The following is a 20684-nucleotide window of genomic DNA, read 5'->3' as shown; positions in this document are numbered from 1 at the left end:
AAAATCACAAAGATCTTCTGAATTCAGATTAAATACTCTTTTCACTATACCCTACTGGAGAAGCTTTTGATAATTAAGCAATTTGACATTTCTCTCATAAGCCATTGCAAAGGGATAAATAATGGTGTCATTCATAAATAACAAAGTCAGGATGGAGGAAATAGGGACCAAGGAGAAGAGATACTTTGGAGAGCCAGAAAATGAACTCATTTTTTAAATATTTTGAGTTTGAGGTCAATGAGATTCTAAGGAAAGGGTTCTAGTAGTCAACTAGAAATGCTGGTCTTGTATTCCACAATGTTATTTGTATCTCTAATGCTTTGCACAGTACTTAGCACATGTAGGCACTAAATAAATATTTATTGAATTGAATTAATTAGAACAAGAAATATTGCTTTTGCAGTCTTGATAAGTAAAATTGTGATGAGTAAATGAAAGCGTTTGTGGAGAGAGAAGATATAGAGTTTAGAGAGTTTAAGGAATTAAGATGAAGATCATTCAAGAAAGAAATGGAAAAGTTAAAAAGAAAATCAGGATATTGTGATGTCTTTGGAGTATGGAATAGGAGAGTATTGTTAGAAAGGTCCAAGAGGATGAGGCATAGTAAAAATCCAGGCTACTGGATTTGTCAATTTGGTGGTTACTGATAACTAGACAGAACAATTGTAGTGAGAATATTGTTTGCAAAAGGATGATAAGAGGATTTAGAGACAGAAAAAAATTTTAAAGACTTTGTACCAATTGTTTTAAAAAATCCCACATAATAGCAGAATAGTCTAAACAAATTAAGGAAAGGTCATAATAATAATAATAATAGCATTATATATCACTTAGAAGTTCTTAAAGGACTTTAACAAATATTATCTTCACAACAACCTTGGAAAGAACAGATATTATTCTCACTTTATATATGAGAAAACTGAGACAGACAGTATGCAACTTGGTCATGAAGAAGGGACCCAGAAACTCTAAAACTTCTTGAAGGAGAAAATCTCCTTTAACTCTGCCTCAGTGAGGGACCCTGCCCGAGGGAAACAAGACTGTTTCATTCTGTTATCTTCAATTCAATTCAAATTCCAGCTCAAGCTGAAACCCAGCTAGTAGATGAATCAACTTGGGACTCCACCCACTAGCCCCCTTCAGCTTGTAGCCAAAGCTCCTATTATAAAAGAGCCAATCTAAAATCCTCTCTTTGCAGAGATTCTAAACATGCCATGCTATGACAAGGAAGCCTCTGCCCACTGGAATAATATTATTTTCCAGTGCTCCCCTCTCTTTATCCTCACCTATTTCCCTAACAAGACTTTATGCCTTTCTGTCTGGATTTCTAACCTTATTTCCCAATCCCTATAGTAAACTTCTTTTATCAATCTAGGTTTTCAGGTTTGTAAATTCCTTTACAGAAAATCTCTGCACTGACAGAAGGAAGTCCCCCAAACTCCATACCCTTGCACCAAATCCCAAGGGGATATAGGGAAGCCAAACCTCTCCATTAGGTTCCCTGAACCACAAACCTGCCACTAGATCTTATCATTTAATTCCCTGACCACCAGAAAACCTAAACTCATTTTGGTTCCCTAAATCTAGACCTTATCATTTGGTTCCCTACTAAAGGGAACCCCCGAATCTAAATCTCATCATATTGGTTCCCCCAAGAACCCCCCAAACTAGACTTCACCTCTTCATATTTTGGTTCCCTGACTCATCAACCTCATCAGTCAGAGTTGCAGAATTAGTAAATATCTAAAGCTAGATTTGAACTTGTCTTCTTGACTCTACTTTAAAAATTCCAACCACTGCATTCTTAGCTGCCTTTACAAAAACAATGAAACAACCATGGAAGCAAAAACAGGGAAGGACTCTGAAAAGGTTTTAGGCAGATAGAAAAGTTAGAAGAGAAGAGATTAAAAGAGACAGAAAGAGTGAATGACTGCTGGAATAGCAACTTTAATAGGAAGAGAGAGAAAAATGGGATCAAGACTTTAGAAAAAGAATTGATACCCCTTTCTCTGAAACAGAAATGAAGGAGGCCAGAAAGAGTGGTGATTCTGAGAGGTTCTGAAAATAGTTAAATAAACCCTTCCACAGATACTTATACCTATGTACCTATTTATTTATCTATAGATATAGAGACAGAGAGATACACATACATGTGTATGTGTGTATTATATATATATATTTGGCAGCTAAAATACCTGCTGTCAGTGTTGTCAGTGTGTGTGTTGTTTGGGAACTAGTTAAGGGAGAGAGAGAAGGAGAGATTTGAAGTAATGGCTGTGGAAGATGAAATAGGGAATCTCCAATTCAATCTCTACTATTGTACATAGAAAGTTTGATATAATGCTGAATTGAATAGACATCCTATTCAGAATAATTCAACAAATATTTATTGAACATCTATTATGTGTAAGGCATTGGGTAGGTGCTAGAATGGAATACAGTGGAATACAGAGATGAATAAAACATAGCTTCTGCCCTTGAGGCCCTGTAGTCTGAATTTTCAGCAAGAAAAAGGAATCAGAGATAGAATACTATCAATGACATAGTGTCATTACCTTTTTTACTGTGTTGCAGAGAGGGAGGAAAAAAAGCCTGTTAGAGTACAATAGGGTTCTGGTTCAAAAATATAAAAAACAAATATCGTAATTACATATAATTTGGGATTTCCAAAGCAACTCAAGGCATTTGCTTGAACTTATCATTCATTTCACTGGCTTATGGAAGTAGATCATAAGCAACCTGGCACATAATGGGTAAAAGACCTAACACTTGACTCTAAAACAAACCTGGTTGTGCAGCCATGAGGGCAAGTCACTTAATCTCTCAATGTATATCTTCTAAAACTATGAGTTATAGAATTAGTAGTTATCCTATAACTATTACTTTTATATAACTATAATCTATACAGAATATAGGTGGATTTCTACTCTGAGAAATTCCCACATGGATCATATTACAGATCTGAAAAGCAACAATAACAAAATGAAAGTAATTGGATGAAACATTGTTTTTCACATTTGATATTTGGAGAATATTGATATCATAGAGATATATGATCTGCCATCAAATTATCTCATCTTTTTGTAATCTGTGTAACAAAGACTCTTTAAAATATCAAATAAGATTTTATGCAGGTTTGTGTATGGGTGTGTATTTACAAACACACACACACACACACACACACACACACACACACACACACACACACACATCTTTCCTGTAAGGAAATAATAACAGTCTGGTGTGATTAAATAAATGGTTCCACTTTGGAGGCAAGACCCACATTCATATTTCTAATTTTGATGCATATTATTTGTGTGAAAATAAAAAAGTCACTTAACTTCTAGGTGAGGCAACCATCTAATAATATATGTTGCTGATTTGCATAGATGGGGGGAATTTGTTTCTCATCTGTAAAATGAGATAAAGAAAGAAACTGCAAACCATTCCATTATCTTTGCTAAGAAAATCCTAAATGCATCGCAGAGTCAAAGCAAACTGAAAAGACAAAGTAACAACAAATGTATAGGGGGCCTCTATGTTTGCATATATATGCACATGTGAACATACATATGTTTCTATGTTCTTTTTAGTATTCTGCATTTTCTTCACTTTTGATCTATATTATGAAAAACAATTTCAAGTGTTCTCATAATGAGTATATTGTTAAAGAACAAAAGGCTATAATGGTACTAAGTGGGCTTTTTTGTAGCCTAGGCAGTAGCTACTATATTTTTCCTGAACATACATGGTCTCTGCCTTTTTGACAACTTTAAGAGGAAGAGCTCCTCTAATTTCCCTAATGCCTTTCAATTAAAAGTCATAGAAATATGAAGCACCAGAAAAAATTGCAGAAGTAAATCCAACTCCCATAATCTGTCACTACAAGATGCCCCAGTGACCGTGAAAAGGGAATTAGCTAGACAGGTTGTTTGGCGTCATGTAGGCATACCAGCTGATTTAATGTTTCACTTACCAGTTGGTTGTTTTGACATCATGTTGACATACCTCAAGGCTAGTATATCAACTGTCAAAAATGCCATTCCATCTGTAGGGCAGGCCAACCCTATGCAAAAGTGTGCCATCTGCCCTGGCATCCCCTGATGCTCTTCCTCTCCCCCTTCCTCTGGTATTTTCAGGCTACCTTTCCCAAATCTACCTAGATTTAGTGATGATTCTTGTTTTTTCCCTTCTTTGAAACTTATCCTCCTTGCATTTTTTTCCCCTTAGGCCAGACTTTCTATACTGATTTTTGTTAGATTTTCATTTATATGTATTTCTCTCTTATTTTTTTCAGTTAATAAGCATTTATTCTCCCATTCCCCTCAATTGAGTAAAAGAAAAATCCTTCATAACAAATACACTTATCTAGGTAAAACAAATTCCATTATTGGCTTTGTCCAAAAATGTATGTATGCATTTTATGTTCAGTCTTCACTGGCAGAAAGAATGGTACATTTTCAGTCCTTTGGAATCCTGATTGATCATTGAATTGATCAGAATTTTAGAATTTTTCAAAATTGTATTTCTTTATAATGTTGCGGCCAATGTGACCATTGTTCTAGTTTTTCTCACTATATTCAGCATTAGTTTTTAGAGATCTTCCTGGTTTCCTTTCAAATTGTACATTTGGTCATTTCGTGTGGCATAATTATCTTTTATTCCACTCAGGTTCCGTATTTTTCTCACCTTTCCTCAATATATGGATACTCCCTTACTTTCCAGTTTGGGCTATGGAAAAAGACTGCTATAAATATATTTTTATATGTGAGTTTGTGCCAGGAATTGGGAAATGAATTCTTCATTCCCATTCAGATGCAAGTAGAGTTCAATAACCTGTCAAAAACCCTTTCTATGCTATGGTTCTATAGATAGCAAATTAAAAAAATAAATAAATAAATAAAGAAGAAAGGAACTAATTATTAAGGGTTTTTTTATTTTGTTTTCTGGATCTTAGGAAAGAGGAAGAGAAGTAGTGGGAAATAAAACTGAAAAGGAAAAATACAGCCACTTTCTATAAGGCCTTGAAATCTGGGCACAAAAAAAAAAGTCATGAATGGCTTGAGCAAAAGGCTTGACTGTGATTCATATAACCAAGATTACAAACCATGTAAGGCAATGGTGAATCAGGCATTTGGAGCAATTTTAGATGTTTATAATTATAATATGAAGCAATTACAAAAAAAAAAAATCTTTAGTCTTCTGAATTAGCCTTTTTATCTGGTAAAGCACAGTCCAGCTGTAATTCATTTGACCCCTTCTTATACCAGATCTCTTTTTGATTTGAACTATTAGTAGGGTACCTACTTCTTTAATGTATATTAAAGACAGGATAGCATTCATTTCCTTTGAAGAGAAGTTGAAAAGTATATTATATCAGAATAAATAGTGAAGTATGGTGGCAATTGGTGCTGTATTTAGATAAATAGCTAAGTGGTACAATGAATAAGAATACTGGGCCTGGAGTCTGGAAATTCTGAGTTCAAATGTGGCCTCAGTCACTTATTATCTATGTGATCCTGAGCAATTCTGCCTTAGGTTCCATATTTGCAAAATCTGCCTAATAATAATATCTACCTCACAGTGTTGTTGTGAGAATCAAACCAGATAATAAATGTAAAGCACTTAGCATAGTGCCTAGAACATAGTAAATGCTATATAAATGTTAGCTACTGGTATTATTTTTCTGGACTTTCTGAGCAGACAAGTGGCATAATAGAGTGCAGGAAGTCCTGAGTTTAAATCCAACCGCAAACAATTACTGGTGGCCCTGAGCAAGTCATTTAATCTGTTTGTCTCATTTTAAAGTGGGGATGATAATAGCATCTATGTAGGAGAGTTATTGTGAGAATCAAATGAAAAAATATTCATAAAACCTTAAAGCACTTTGTAAATCCTAGCTATCATGGAGCATTCATTCCCAGATGATTGTAACTTATAAAAATAGTTCTCATTTGAAAAGCAAGGATTCATGTCTTTGCTGAATCTAAAAGTATTCTTTCCATTAGACTTTGCAGCTTCTTCTCTTCCCCACTGGAAGAGATTTTTAAAAATTATTAAGAGGGAATTCAGAATAATCAGATGATTAAATAAAAAACAAACAAAAAAGTCCTCTGTGAATGGCCTAAAGAAGTTGGATTTATTAGAATTAAAGAAAAATAAATGTGTTGCAATGAAAAAAAAAATTCAGAATTGGGTTCTAGTCCCATTTGGCTAATAGCAAATGGTGAGACTTTGGATAGATGCCAGTGGAGCTTTCCATACCATACTTTTTTTTTAACTTGGGGAAAAAAAAAAAAAAGGTAATAAGTATAGTAACTCACCTTTCTATGATGTGGTAAATTTCACAAAATATTTTTTTCCTAACAACCCTGATCTTCATGTCATGTTTTAAAGTTTGCAAAATATATTCTAGTCATTAATTCATTTGATTCTTACAGCATCTCTGTGACATTGACCAAAAGTATTATCATATATGATTTTTCCAGATAAAGAAATGAGCTTTTGATGCTTAAATAACTTGTCTATGGTCATTTATCTATTAAGCTATTAAATGTTACATGTGGGATGTCTTTCCTGAAATCCAAATATATTTATTTATCTTGCCATTATCCTATATTTATTTTACTAAATATTATGATGCTTTTTCCTCTTTTTCTTACATATGAAAAAACTGAAACCCAGAGGAATTTAATGATTTACCCTTGGTAATATAATGTAACAAAAGAAATTTTGATCCGTACCTACTGACAAGTTCATTCTTCTTTTCATGAATGCCTCTATGCTGATCTCACAGGTATAGGTTAAGGAATAGATGAGATTTTGTGTGTGTGTGTGTGTGTGTGTGTGTGTGTGTGTGTGTGTGTGTGTGAAAGAACTTTGGTAAGTACAAAGGATGCCAATTATATTCTCAATTGCTAATAATGTTTCTAATTATTAATATTAATTATTGTTCCTAGCCTTTGGAATGATTTGAATGCACTATTGTGTAAAGTCAGGAAATTAAATAGATGACACCTGAAGTTCCAGTCTTTTATAATATTGCTGAAATGATGCTCCAATGTAGGCAATATCTATATCTTTTTCTCCCTAAGAACATTCCCTGTAAACAAATGACGCATTTGAGAGATAATTGAGACCTGGTTTTTCAGGTTGTAATAAGTTTTTTTTAAAGGAAATTATCTCTGTTCACTGTTAGCCCAAATAAATTCTGATTGGATTCAAATGAAAATTATAATGTCATGCAGGTAAAAAGTATCATATGGAACATAGAATTTGTGGTCTATAGAAGTAAAACCAATAGTAGATATAATTGAAAGTGGGATACCTACAACTTCATGTTGAGATAAGAAATCAGTCAATCAACAATGAGTATTCTGTGTTCAGTACTGTTTTAGATATTTGGAGGAAATGCAAAGATGTGCTATATCTCTGCCTTAGAATAATTTACAGTCTAGTTATATTTTTTTCTTGTAAACCTGAATGTCAGCACAAATTAATAGATCATTAATTTCCCACATACCATTACTTCAAATGTTTTCATTATTTGCTTCCCTTAGAAAGAATACATTCCAGTGATATATGGGACAGTCACCATTTTAAAAAATTGCTGTGTTTCTATATTGAATTAGTAGCAATTTTTAAATCTTTAGCTATATTCCAAGATTTCATACAAATGTACATGTTGTTCAAGTAGCTCTCCAGTATCAATGTTTGTTTTTATAATTTAAAAAATTTGTGACTCTCAGAATACTTTGGAGCCTAAATTTTAAAATTATGTTGCAATGAATTGAAAAAAGAAATTACTGATGGGATATTATTCCTTATAGGTAGTATTCCCAATACAAAAACAAGTCCTTTTATGGTAGCACAGTACTTGTTAAAGCTCCATTTGTAGAATCCATCTCCATGCCTAAAATGAATAATTTCATAATGTTTCATATTTTGTTCTTTACTGAGCATTGGATGTCTAAGTCCGCAGGTATGCCTTTAAGAATAAAAATTTATTCAAAATATTGCTATTTTATGTGACAGTTTTTTGATTCCTAGAAAAGGTTACATTTCCATATTTCATAGCTGTGCTAACATTTTTCACACAGTATGTGTGTGTATGTGTGTGTATGTGTGTGTGTAACTCAGTAAATGTTGAGGTTTATGTTGACTGACTCTGTAGAAAATTGATGATAATTCTTTTTTTTTTTTATCCTTCCAGATCTTCTTCAGCTAAGAAACATTTTCTATATGATACTGCTATTCCACTTTAGGCAGAAGCTAAAATGAACTGTTTTTCTGACATTTTAATACTTTCAAAATAGCACAATATTTAGTTAGGTAAAGACGTTCCACTAGAATTTTATGAGGCTTTTTAAAACTAAAAATTTAAAATATTGGATTTTAATGGAAATTCACAAAGGGAAAATTATAATCATATTTAACATTTCAGAAGAATTATTTAAATGTTGGTCATTTGAATATATATATATATATACATATATGTGACAAAGTCCTACAATTATTTTTGAATACTTTATCAAAATAGTGCTTCCCTCCTTTGATCTCTCTGTTCTTTTTCCTAACCCTTTAAAAAAAGAAACAAAATTATAAAATATGATAATTTAGAATTCTTTGCCTTATTTTTATATGCCTGGTCAGTTTTAGGTGGGGGGAATCAGTCATCTAAATACCTCCTTAAAATATGACTACCTTTGGCCTCTGTAGGTTTGACACATTTGAAATTATATCTAGGGTCTACAAAAAAATACCTAATAATTTTTAAACACATAACATAACTCATATAACAAACTAAAATGGAAATAGATGAGGATTGTCATAATGCATACTTTTTCCAAAGGAAGCATATCTTTACCAGAAATGTAGTTAAGACTGGTCTTTAGAGAAGTAGCTTTCCCTTGAATCCTGAAAGCAAGATTCTGGTGCAAAGGGCATTTGTATTTAGGAATTCTCCTATGATTTAGAATGAACTTGTTAACCTAATCCATCACAGAAACAAAAATCTTTCTGCCTATAAGTTCAGCTCTCTCTAGAGTAAAATATTGTTTAAAAGTCAGTTTGCATTATACAGTGTTTCTAGATATTGCAAAGTGTTTTATGTGCATGATTCCAGTTCAGCCACAAAGCTGCTGTTTGGGGATGCAGGATTCAGATCCAGAGGAATCACTAAATTTCCATTTTCCTGATGCTACCAGACTTTTAAGAGTTATTCTTCAGGGTTGCTTTGACATGAATAACAAAAATCCAGATACATCCATACAAAAACAAGGAGTATCCATATTCTGTTCTGGACGGAGAGGTACCTATCACAGGACTGTTAAATATAAACCACTACTGCATTACATATATGAAGCAATTGATGTTCACAGTGATTTTAGCCTACAGCTAATAAATGTAAGAGTATCCTAGATTTAAATTCAGACCTCAAGGGTGGGTTAAGTCTCATAGATAGAGGGTTGGATTTGGAGTCAGAAAGATTTGAGTTCAAATCCTTCTTAGACTTTTAGCAGTTGTGTTACATTTAATGAATCTCTAATCTCTCTGTGTCCTAATTTCTTTATCTGTAAGGGAATTGGTAACATGGGAATAAGATTCTACCTGACAGAATTGTCATAAGGATCAAAAGAGTTGGCATATGTAAAATGTGTTGCAAATATATTTTCTCATTACTCTAAGTTTAATTCTTACTCATGTAAAAGTTCTCACTCATGGATCAGAATAAGGTAGATTCAAATGAAATAAAATTTATAAAGTGTTTTTTTTTATTACAAAGTTTGAGAGAGAATATAAATGTCAGATATTATGAACAGAAATTAGGTGAAAGAATGTTTGAATACCACCCTTGGATTTTTAATTTCTTTATATGTAAAGTTATATGTTATACTAAGTGATCTTTAAGCTTCTTTTGAGTTCTAAAATTCTAATTTTAGGCCTAAAACCCAAAATTCCTTTTTCCTTTATCTCATTTTGGCTATTTTCTTTCAACTCAACTATTTGTTCATCTTGCATCCTCCTCTTGCCTCTTTATCTACACACAGTCATTTTCTTAATACCCATATTTATTTCATGATTTTTTGGTTAAATAATTGTTTCTCCATCTTTATATAAATTTCCACTCTTTCCTTATAGTCCTTACACAACTGTATCATCTAAAGTCATAAATAGTCATAGACAGAGTGATGTACACCTTTAATCCTGTTTTTGGGGAGGCTGAGGCTGCTGGATTGCTTAAATAAAGTAGTTCTGAGATGTTGTAGAACTAAAGTCAATTAAATGTGCCTACTGAGACTTGCATCAATATGGACAATCCTTGAAGGGTAGCAGAATAAAATTGCCTAAAGAGGAGCAAACTGGCCCAAAGCAGAAACAGAGCATGTCAACATCAGTGGAATTGAGCCTGTGTACAATCTCTCAGCTTCCAGTCTGGGTGATATCAGGAGATCCTGCCTCAAAAATCAATGTATGACTGAATGATCTTGGATAATTAAAACTAGCAAAAATTTTTAAAAATGGGCCAAACTCATAATTTTACAGATGAGGAAAACATGACTCAAGAAATCTTTCTGATGGTCACGCAGAAAGTATTAGAATTGGAATCCAAAGTCAGGTTGTCTTGAATCCTTTCAAACATGAAAACATTGTGTCAATTAAATACCCAACTGCAGAACTTTGATCTACACCAGATAATTCTCTGTTCTGCTATCCTTATGACCTAGACATTGATGGGGTAAAAGGAACAAGAAATAGTTCTTCTACCAATTTCAGCCTTCTCAGGAATTATTCAAAGGGAGATGGTTTTTAAAAACCTGCATTAAGAGACTATCTGGTCACCATTCTTAATAACATTATAAGTAATAGATGATGTGAATCATTTTTTCGTTAGAAAACATGATGAATTTGGGAATCAAGAATAAAAATTAGTTTAATGGGAAAAAATCATAATTTTCTTCTACATCTTTTCTCTAATAAAAGTTTATTAGAAATCATATCTAATATACTTATACATATATAGACATTAGAATCATCATATTCTTTCAGAAATTTTCTCCAACAAAAATTTCCTGGAAATCATGGATAACCAAGAAAGATATAGCCATAGATTATTAGGCATATATTATTGAGTATTATAATATTATTTTGCATGATTATATTACTAATACTAACATATATATATAAATACATATACTCATCTATAAAATGTAATATATACATATATATGTAATATGTTTATATATATTCCTAACAGTATTATACATATGGATAACAAAAATATCTTTTTGATGTTGTGGAAATCTTATATTTGAATCAGAATGCCTGGGGTTATAGTCTTCTATTTCCTACTGTATTTTTGTTATCATTGTCACCTAGTTTCTCTGAACCTTAGTTTTGTTATCTATAAAATATTAAAAATAATACTTTGATTATCTCATTCATAGATTTCTTGTCAGGGAAGTCAATTAATAAACATTTTCTGGGCTACTCTGTACCCAGGCACTGGATTAAGCACTCAGCACACAAACATGAAAAATAAATTTCCTTCACTCAATTTAGAATCTCATGGGGAGAGAGAGTATATAAAAGGAAATTGAAAAGTGGTCAAGGATGGAAGGCACTTGCCCAGGAACATGAGGCAGATGTCAGAAGAATATAGCTAGATGGAAAATGAAGCCAGCTGACCTGGATGACAGTCTTAAAAGGATGTTCTGAGAGTTTTCCATCCTCTAATCAGAAAGGTTGCTGGGATTAGAAGGTACTGATGAAGTCAGAATTCTAGGACTGATGTGTTCCTGAGGAATGAAGCTTCTTGGACATTATGGAAAGGTTAGACATGAAGCTGGTAGAAAAGGAAGTATGGCTGGCCTGAGCTCCTGGAGTTTTTGGAGGAGTTCTCCATTGAAGTATGAATTCAGCTAGCAACTTATTTGGGATTGTTATCATGCATTTTTTTTTTTTTGCATTTTAGTTATTTGCATGTCATATTCCCCAGCAAGTTGATAAGCTCCATGAAAGCAGATAGCTTGTTCAATCTAAATTTTGCATACTACCTAGCATCTAGCACATGGTTATATTAAGCACATGTTGTTGTTCAATCCTCCATTTATTTCTGAATCAGTGACTTCAAAGACCATACTGTTCAAGTAATATTCTTGGCAGCAGTATGAAAGTGGTTTGCCATTTCTTTCTATAGTGGATTAAGATAAACATAGACTAAGTGACTTGTCCTGTTCGTGCTTTAGGTACTTAAGTTGAGTCCAGGCCCAGCACTTTATCTACTGAGTCACCTAATGGCCTCTATATTATACATATATTATGTGCCTAATAAAGGTTTGCTGATTGCTTGCACATAGTATCTAAAGAATTACTCTTTTCCTCCAAAATAATAGTTGAGACTTAAGCTATGTAGAATAACAGAAGCAATTTTATTTTTTCTCTTAAAACTCTGGAAATAACTGGGAGACTTTTTTTTTTTTTTGTCAACAAGACACTATTAGAAAAGTTTAGGATAATTTTCATTAAGCTAAAAAAAAGAATAATGCTTATAAATCATTTTGCACATTGTAATGCATTAAGCTATCTACTTAAGAATTTTTGAATTCATAAAACATAATTTCATTGAATATATTTACTGAGCACCTATTAAGTGCCAAGTATTATACCAGCTACTGATTAAACCATATCTTTTTTTTTTAAGTTGAAGCTAATTTTTGATGATGGTTTCATATAATGCTGCTTCCAGCATTCTTCAGAAGGAAATCTTGATGTATGCTACATGAACTGTTACCTAATTGAGCAATTATTGTGTAGTTAATAAAGAAGACTGAAATTAATTCTTTGCTAATTGCTTTCTGAAAGCACGAACTTAGCTTAATTCATCTTCTGAGACTATAACCATGTGATATTTTAAATGTGATTTTCCTACTTTTAATTTATTGATGTTCTTGAGATATTGATGAAACTTTAAAATGAATATACTTCTGGAAATTACCATTAAGGTGATGAGAATTGTACGCTATATTATTCCAAAGGAAGTTAACAAAACTAGAAGAAAATGGTAAAACATTTTCCCAAGCCTTGAGCTTTATAAAGATGAGTTATTTAGGGTTTTGGTTTTGTCATATTTTCACTGTGATTTACTTAGTAAAGTAGAATTTTATGCTTAATCATTAATTATAGTGCATATTTAATAAATTAAAAGCTTTTAAGAATAGTAAACCAACATGAAAAGTACTATCTGCAAAAAAAAAAACATATTGCTGTTTTTGCATTTCTAAAAAGGCAGTGATAATTTCATATTTGAAACTATATTCCAAATATGATTTTACAAAAACAAAGGACATGTTCAGTTCTGGTAGGAAACTTTGAAATTTTGTCTCTCCCATCTCTATTTTGTTTTTCTCAATTATCTATTATGATAAAGGTACCAAACCAACTTTAGAAGGATTAGGTTGAGTTGTTTAACAGAAACTAAAATGGGTTGTCTTGAGCCCTCCCTAAATGTTTCTTTCAACGAGCCCCCAATGGGATCAACTGCATCCATTTGTGGCATGGCTTCAGGGAAATGGGAATGTTGTCTTTTCACAGAAAATCTATTTGGTATTTCCCTGGGTAAAACTGATTGGCTGAGACTGGGATGAAGCCTATACCTTTGGCCTTTTTAGCACTATGCACTAATTAGTGGAGCTACTATCTCAAAGTACAGATCTGATAAAAGAATAATGAACTAATGAACAGATAAGATAAAATCTGCCTCGTGTTTTAAATAGATTATCAATGATAGAAACTAGATCCTTCTCTATTTCACACTAATATATGGCACATTATTTTAATCTTTTCTCCAGCCTCAACAGAATTTTCTAAATTAGAAATCCTCATGCCCAGTTTATGTCTGACTTTAATTTTAAATTAATGTTGTAGCTCTCTTTATGTGAACCATTAGGATGTATTATTTTAGAATTTAGAAGATAGAAAACATTGCTGTAGATGCTGATTCTGACTTGCAAATGTTTCTATTACTTACAAAGAAATTCAACTAAATTAATACTTTTTTTAAATTTTATCTTGTGTTCTCCTATAACATTTTTCTGAGGTAGACAATAATTATATTTCTTTTGTAGAGAAGCACCTAAAGTATAAAACCAATAAGAGAATTATCCCCAGAGTATATAGCTACCAAAATGGGAAGCAGAAATCAGATTTTATCCTTTTTTCCATTGAATAGAATCTAATAATAAGTTGGTGTTTCATTGTCCTGGTTTTAAAATAGGTCTTAAAAATCCTCTAATTCAAAAGAATCCTTTAGGAATAACTAGATTACATTGATGAAATCTTTGAAGTTCTTCAAAGTCAATTATAATATACTCAGTACTAAAATACTTTATTTAGAAGTCTCAAGTACATGGTTAATTATTGAAAGGTAAAATGATGAGCTTTTCTTGTGGTGTACTTATGTGTAAGTAGTATAATGTTCATGACAGTCTCATCAATACAATATTTTGTTATTATGAACATAAAGATATGAAAATAGAAAATAATCTTCAAAAAGATAGCAGTAATGCTATCATTTGTTTGTTGTAGACCTAACATAAATTGAAGTTGCATATATATATATATATATATATATATATATATATATATATATACATACATACATATAGATGCATACATATGTATACATGTACATGTATACTAAAACACCCATGATCCAATTGTTCTTGGAATAGGTAGAATATTGAGTATTTATGGAATATGAGGATTAGTTGTAGGAAGTAGGAATGTTTGACCTGAAGAAGAGAAGACTTAAGGGGAGTGGAATCGAGAGGATAAAAATTATATTTAAAAACCTCAAATATTTGAATGATTGCATTGTGGAAGAGGCCTCATTTAGGTTCCAAAGGAAAGAACTAAGGCAAATTATAAAGAGTTAGATTTAGGCCTGGCATCAAGAAAGAATGGATTACCTAGTATGACCAGGGTTTATTCATCAATGAAAAGTTTTTGAGCAAAATCAAAGTGATTAGTTTTAGATACATTGAAGTAGGGGGTTCTTGTTTAGATTAGATGAGAATATATGACTATAAAAGTTTCTTATAGCTCTAAATTTCTGTGGTTCTAGGCCATACTACCAAAGCATCTAAAAACAATACTCAGCAACATTCTTAGCTCGGTTTTCATATAGTGCTTTTACAATTCAAAAAATGCTTTCTTCACAGCAATGCTGTTAGATAGGTAGGGGATAGATTATTATCCTAATTTTTCAAATGATGAAACTAAGACTCAAAAGAAGTTTGTACATTGTAGCCTCACCCAGCTCTTGATTTAATTTTTTCTCATTCTTCCTATTCCCTCTTCACTAGAATATGACATTTTAGAATGTTTTTGAGTATTATATCATAAGATCTGGTCTTAACTCTTCAGTAAATCAATAAGCACTAATTTAATGGTGCTTTCTGGGTGACAGATGAAAGTCTACCACCTCATCATAACCAAGCAGTTATTACACTGAAGTAAAGGATCCTTTCCCAGACAAATTTTTCCATTCTCAAACCTATTTTTCTACTTTTCATTCTCAACCTCAAATCCCTTTCTTACAATTAGTTCTTTGTCCTTACATTAATAATTTATATGTGTTTAATTATTTCAATGTGATTAAAGGATCAGGTAATGATAGTTTTTCTGATTGACTAAAATAATTCAGGTTGTTTATTTTGAAAGTGAAAAAAGTAAGATAAATGATAGCAGTGAACTATAAGAAATGATTCATTGATTCATACAGCTTATATTAATTGAGCCCTGACTACATGAACAGCACTGAGCTGGAAACTGGGAAATTCAGAAAAGATAACTCATAAATGTCAAATGACTTTGACAAACACCCAGCAGGAAGATGATTGTTGAGATGAGAAATTAGGTGAATTGTAAAGGGTGGGTAGGAATTGCCTAGGTGAGGAAATAGGTGAGGGCATATTCCAGTTAGGGATAGGAACCTGTAGGAACATGAACACAGGCAAGAATGATTGAGGACTCTCCAAGAAGGGAATAGAGGAAATCACTTTATCAAAAATTGAGAGATTATGAGAAGGAAAAGTGGGAGATTTAGGGCATATTATGGAAGACCCTTAATTCTAGGCTAAGATTGAACTTTTCAATTAAGTCTTAAAATATCATTTTAGGCTTTTGAGTAAGTGAACTATTTGATAAATGTATTGATTGGAATCATGAAAAGTAGTATGATACAGAGAAAAGAGAACCACTTATGAATTCAGGATGATCTGAAGTCAAGATCTATTCTGATACAATTTGGGAACTTGTCTTTAGAAATGTAAATGTGAGATGCGAACAAGACTAGTAGAAAGTATTAGAGATCCAGAATTGGAGCCCAGGAAAGAACTGTAGGTATAGATTGCTGCTGTCCAGTTAAAGGTATTTACAGCTGCAATTAATAAATCACATTTTAAGAGTACCTTGGTGTTTGCAAAACACTTTCTCTGAAACAGTCCTGAGAAGTAGAAAGTTATTAGTTTTGTTTTCCCCAAAATGAAACCATGGAAGAAGAACTCCTAAAGGACGGAAAATACAAAAAGACCACAGGGTTTTCAGGGTCAGGGCCAGAGCTATGGGGCACCAATAGCCTCAGTTAGGATGCTATGGGGTATAGAGAATCCCTAGGAGAACAGGATGCAACAGGTAGAGTTAATATGGTTCAGTGTCCCAGAGACTACGGAAGAAGATAAAGTCAGTGGTATCATATGAAGTCACAAAGTTATGAGAAATAACAACTGTGGCAGGGGAAATATTGTGAAGGATAGAACAAATGGAAGGGTTAAAAGAAGATTAGAATTTTTTTTAAGTAAAACTTGCTTTATGTAAAAGTGTTTTTTTAAAACATGTAATTTAAAGGCACATTCTAGAAGTTTTTAAATATAGAGTTGATATAAATTGATAAATATATAAATATTTAGACATTATTATGAAAAGGACTGGTTCAGGGAGTTTGAAAAATTATTTGGTTCTAGAATGGTGGGTAAGAGTTGAATTATTAAAGACATGAGTGAAAATTTGAACTTTAAACAGTATGTAATTGGGAGTCATTGAAAGGCTCTAAAAAAGTGAGTGATGTAATGAATCTAAGAAACTAAATGATTTAGACATAGTTCTATCAGAAAGGGAAGAAGATGTTAAAGAATCCTTTCAATAGATTAAACCAGTCCTTATAGTTAACATATTAAATACAAGTTATATTAGTACAATGTTTCAAAACATGTATTATTTTTTTGGGGAAAAGCATTGTTTTATCCAGCATGACTACTTGATGAGATAGTTATTAAAAATATTATTTTCCTCATTTTACATACAGATAAAATGAGGCTAAGGTCAAATTATTTAACAAGAGCATGAAACCAAAAAATGATTAGAATTGAGACTGAAACCTAACCCAATGAACTTTGTACCATGTTTGCTTCTGTTAATATCTGTTATCTATAATGGAGATTTATACATCCTTTTGTTTTCAATGGTAGAGAGGATTCAGAAGGAAATCCCCATCCCTATTATTTAATATTTCTAATTTTTGTTCTGCTACTTACCTTTTTTAATTTAATGAACTTTCCAAAGATAAATTACAAATATAAGTTATTTTTAATTTATTGAGCTAATTTATAATGAAATCCTACTTATACATAACTGTCATAGTTGAGTTTAATGGATGTCATAATTCATATTTAGATTGTATGTCATTTTTCCTTTGACCTTCAGATTCTGTTAACTTCAGAAAATACACTTAAAAATACATAGAACTATTTTCAAGAGTAGTCACTCAAGCAAAACAATTTGAAAATACTCCTGGGGAGTCAGTATAATCATTTAGGTAGCAAAAATAACTGATAACATGTCAAGCTTTTAAGTAAATATCTTAATGGAGTTGACCTCATCCTAATAGCACTGTCAGATCTGCTGCTGATGCTTTCCTATTCCTTTATATGCAGAGAATTTGGATGGAGAGACCCAGAACTTCCTGAAGTGATCCAGATGCTTCAGCATCAATTTCCTTCTGTGCAGTCAAATGCTGCAGCCTATTTGCAACATCTCTGTTTTGGAGACAACAAAATTAAAGCTGAGGTAAGACTGATTGGATTTTTTTCTTTAAGATTTATATCTACTTTGAGTTATTTATGTTCATTGTAAAGGGAATAGTTAAAAGTTATATTTTAAGAATTTAAATTACTAAGTTCACATTTAAGGGTGTTCTTTGAGTGAATTTATTTATGCTCTGTATTTATAGCCTGCTATCTCATTTGATTGTGAATAATTTTCCTTTTGCATAGTTTACTAAAACAATCAGTATAATTAAGAGTAACAATGATATATTTAATTGAGAAATCAGATTTTAATTACTAAGTGCTATTACATTTTCACCTCTGCCCTACTTCTAAGGAAACAGGCAACTTAGTAGTACAGTGGCTAGAGCACTGAATCCTGAGCTGGGATGACATGAGTTCAAATTCTTTTTCAGACACTTTCTTAGATATTCAGAATCCTTCAGACACTCAGATGTATGATCTTGGGCAAATCGCTTAACTTCTCAGTTTCCTCCACTGTAAGATGGGGATAATAATAGCTTTACTTCACAGAGTTGTAGTAAGGATCACTTGAAATATTTGTTAGCACCTAATATAATGCCTACAACATAGTAGATGACATAATAAATGCATGTTTCCTTCCCCTGCTTTGTGAGCATTTTTGATCCAAGAAGAATAGAAATTTGGAGTAATCACTCACCAATCTGTAAGTACTTTGGAAAAGATGTCCAAAGATTTTGGTGACTATATCAATGACATCTCACATTAAGGAATCTTTTTGTAACTATAATGTAAACCATTTCAAAGTGACCAGTTGATTTCTGGCAATATGTCTAATAGACAATGATATATTTGAAAATTGGCTCTGTTAATATTCTTAGCAAATGGCAAGATTTTTGCTAACAAAAAGATCAGTAGACAAAATATTTTCTCTCCTTCCTTTTAGAAAGATTCTTAATTCAACAATGCATAAGCTGTTTTGAGGATACATCCAAATTATTTTTGGAATGAAGATATAATTATAGTCTATTATAGATTTTTCTAACAAGCACTAGATTGTATGTAATCTTGCTTCTTTTCATCTTTTTTGCTGTATCTATTCCATTTGGTCTGTGAAAGTATTTACTAACTCTTGGTAGGTAAGGCATTCTCTATGCAGGGTAATAGAATATTGCCCATTTCAAATAAAGAAAAATTTAATCTATAACTCCAATTTTTTCAATAACCTAAAATGTTAATAAGAGAGGAGTTTAGCCATATATTAAGAGTCCTGTTTCCTTCTACATCCCGAGTTCATTGATGGGATGCATTATAACCATTGACATTAAGGGGACAGATAAAATATTTAATGGAATCATTTAGATTGTGATATTATGTAAAGTTTGATTTGTGGTATCAGAACAAGTTTAGCTTCCTTTGAAGGTCAAAAAAATGCATCAACTTTTTTGTGTGTCTGTAAGCTAGGCGTGAGATTTTATTTGTTGGGGGATTTCCCTTAAAACTGAGTCTTTCAGAGTTGTGTTGGGCATTGAAACATTTAGAGGATTGCCAGTGGTTTCAGAGGCAGTACTTGAACCCATCTTTTGTAGGGGGTGAATCTAGAGTTGATTACCTACTATTAATCTTTAAGTAGTACCTGCTTGTTGGAAGAATCCCATCTGAACCAGCCCACAAGGATTAGGAAGCAATACTTGTCCTGAATAATATTTCTTACTGATAGTAGCCCTGTGCTCTGGATGGCCAGCTTCCCTGCACTCCCAGAACATGAATTAGGCAGTGTTTTCAGGATGATTTGGGATAGGAAATGCAGGGCAGAGGGCATACTCTAATCTCTCCATTAACTAAAATCTGAAAGAAATGCTAATGAGCAGTGGAATTAGAGAAAGCATTAAAGAAAAGAGGAAGCAAATGACATGAATAATGCACTAACTATTCAAAGTTTCTTATAAAAGAAAGGCCTCTGATAGGTATTGGACACAATCTATTATGTAGATTCACAGCCTCTTACAGTTCTTCTTAGAGTCCCAACCCTGAGTAATTTGTTCTCCCTTTGAGACTGATGGTTGCCTGTCATGTTTTCATACATAGATATTGATTTTCGTAATTACCCATTGTCCAAATACAAATTTCTCAAGCATTATTCTTTCTAGATTTACTCAGCATGCTAGTCTATCTGTCACATCTTATTGAATTGATTTAGTCTCCCTGTCTACATTTCATTAGAGGTATTGACTTTGTTTATTCACACAATGAATAAGCCATTGAGCATCAGAGGGAATTAATTCTCCTATACTTAGGATATCTTAAATCATATTTTTTCTTATGCCTTATTAAAGTACTTCTGACATTGTTTTCTTGTATTAGAGCAGGAAAACTGGTATTTCTTTCAAAATGATGTCATTGTTGCTATATTCAAAGTTGTAAATTCATTTATATAAATCATCAGATCTAAGATCATTCTAGTGAAATAATTATTGGGGAGGACTTAGGTATACTTTACCCATGCCTAGTATCTAGGGAGATCTCATCTGCATTACTAATTAAATAATAACAAATTTCTGAGAAAATGTTGGTTGGTATCCTTTCAAGATCTATTTT

At 32.3% G+C, this 20684-nt stretch overlaps 1 protein-coding gene across 4 annotated transcripts in view; it reads left to right on the top strand.

Moving 5' to 3' along the window:
* CTNND2 (catenin delta 2) overlaps positions 1 to 20684 on the top strand; it is a 1133181-nt gene that overhangs the window by 809601 nt on the left and 302896 nt on the right. For all 4 annotated transcript variants that reach the window (XM_051969857.1, XM_051969856.1, XM_051969854.1 and 1 more), the window contains one exon: positions 17994 to 18126. In XM_051969857.1, coding sequence (XP_051825817.1) covers positions 17994 to 18126 — 133 coding nt within the window. The remainder of the gene's footprint in view (positions 1 to 17993; positions 18127 to 20684) is intronic.

The sequence above is a fragment of the Antechinus flavipes genome, chromosome 1, assembly GCF_016432865.1.
Source record: "Antechinus flavipes isolate AdamAnt ecotype Samford, QLD, Australia chromosome 1, AdamAnt_v2, whole genome shotgun sequence".
NCBI classification, from domain to species: Eukaryota; Metazoa; Chordata; class Mammalia; order Dasyuromorphia; family Dasyuridae; genus Antechinus; species Antechinus flavipes.
Note: the sequence above shows the minus strand (reverse complement) of the source record. Positions and strands in the feature narration are given on the sequence as shown.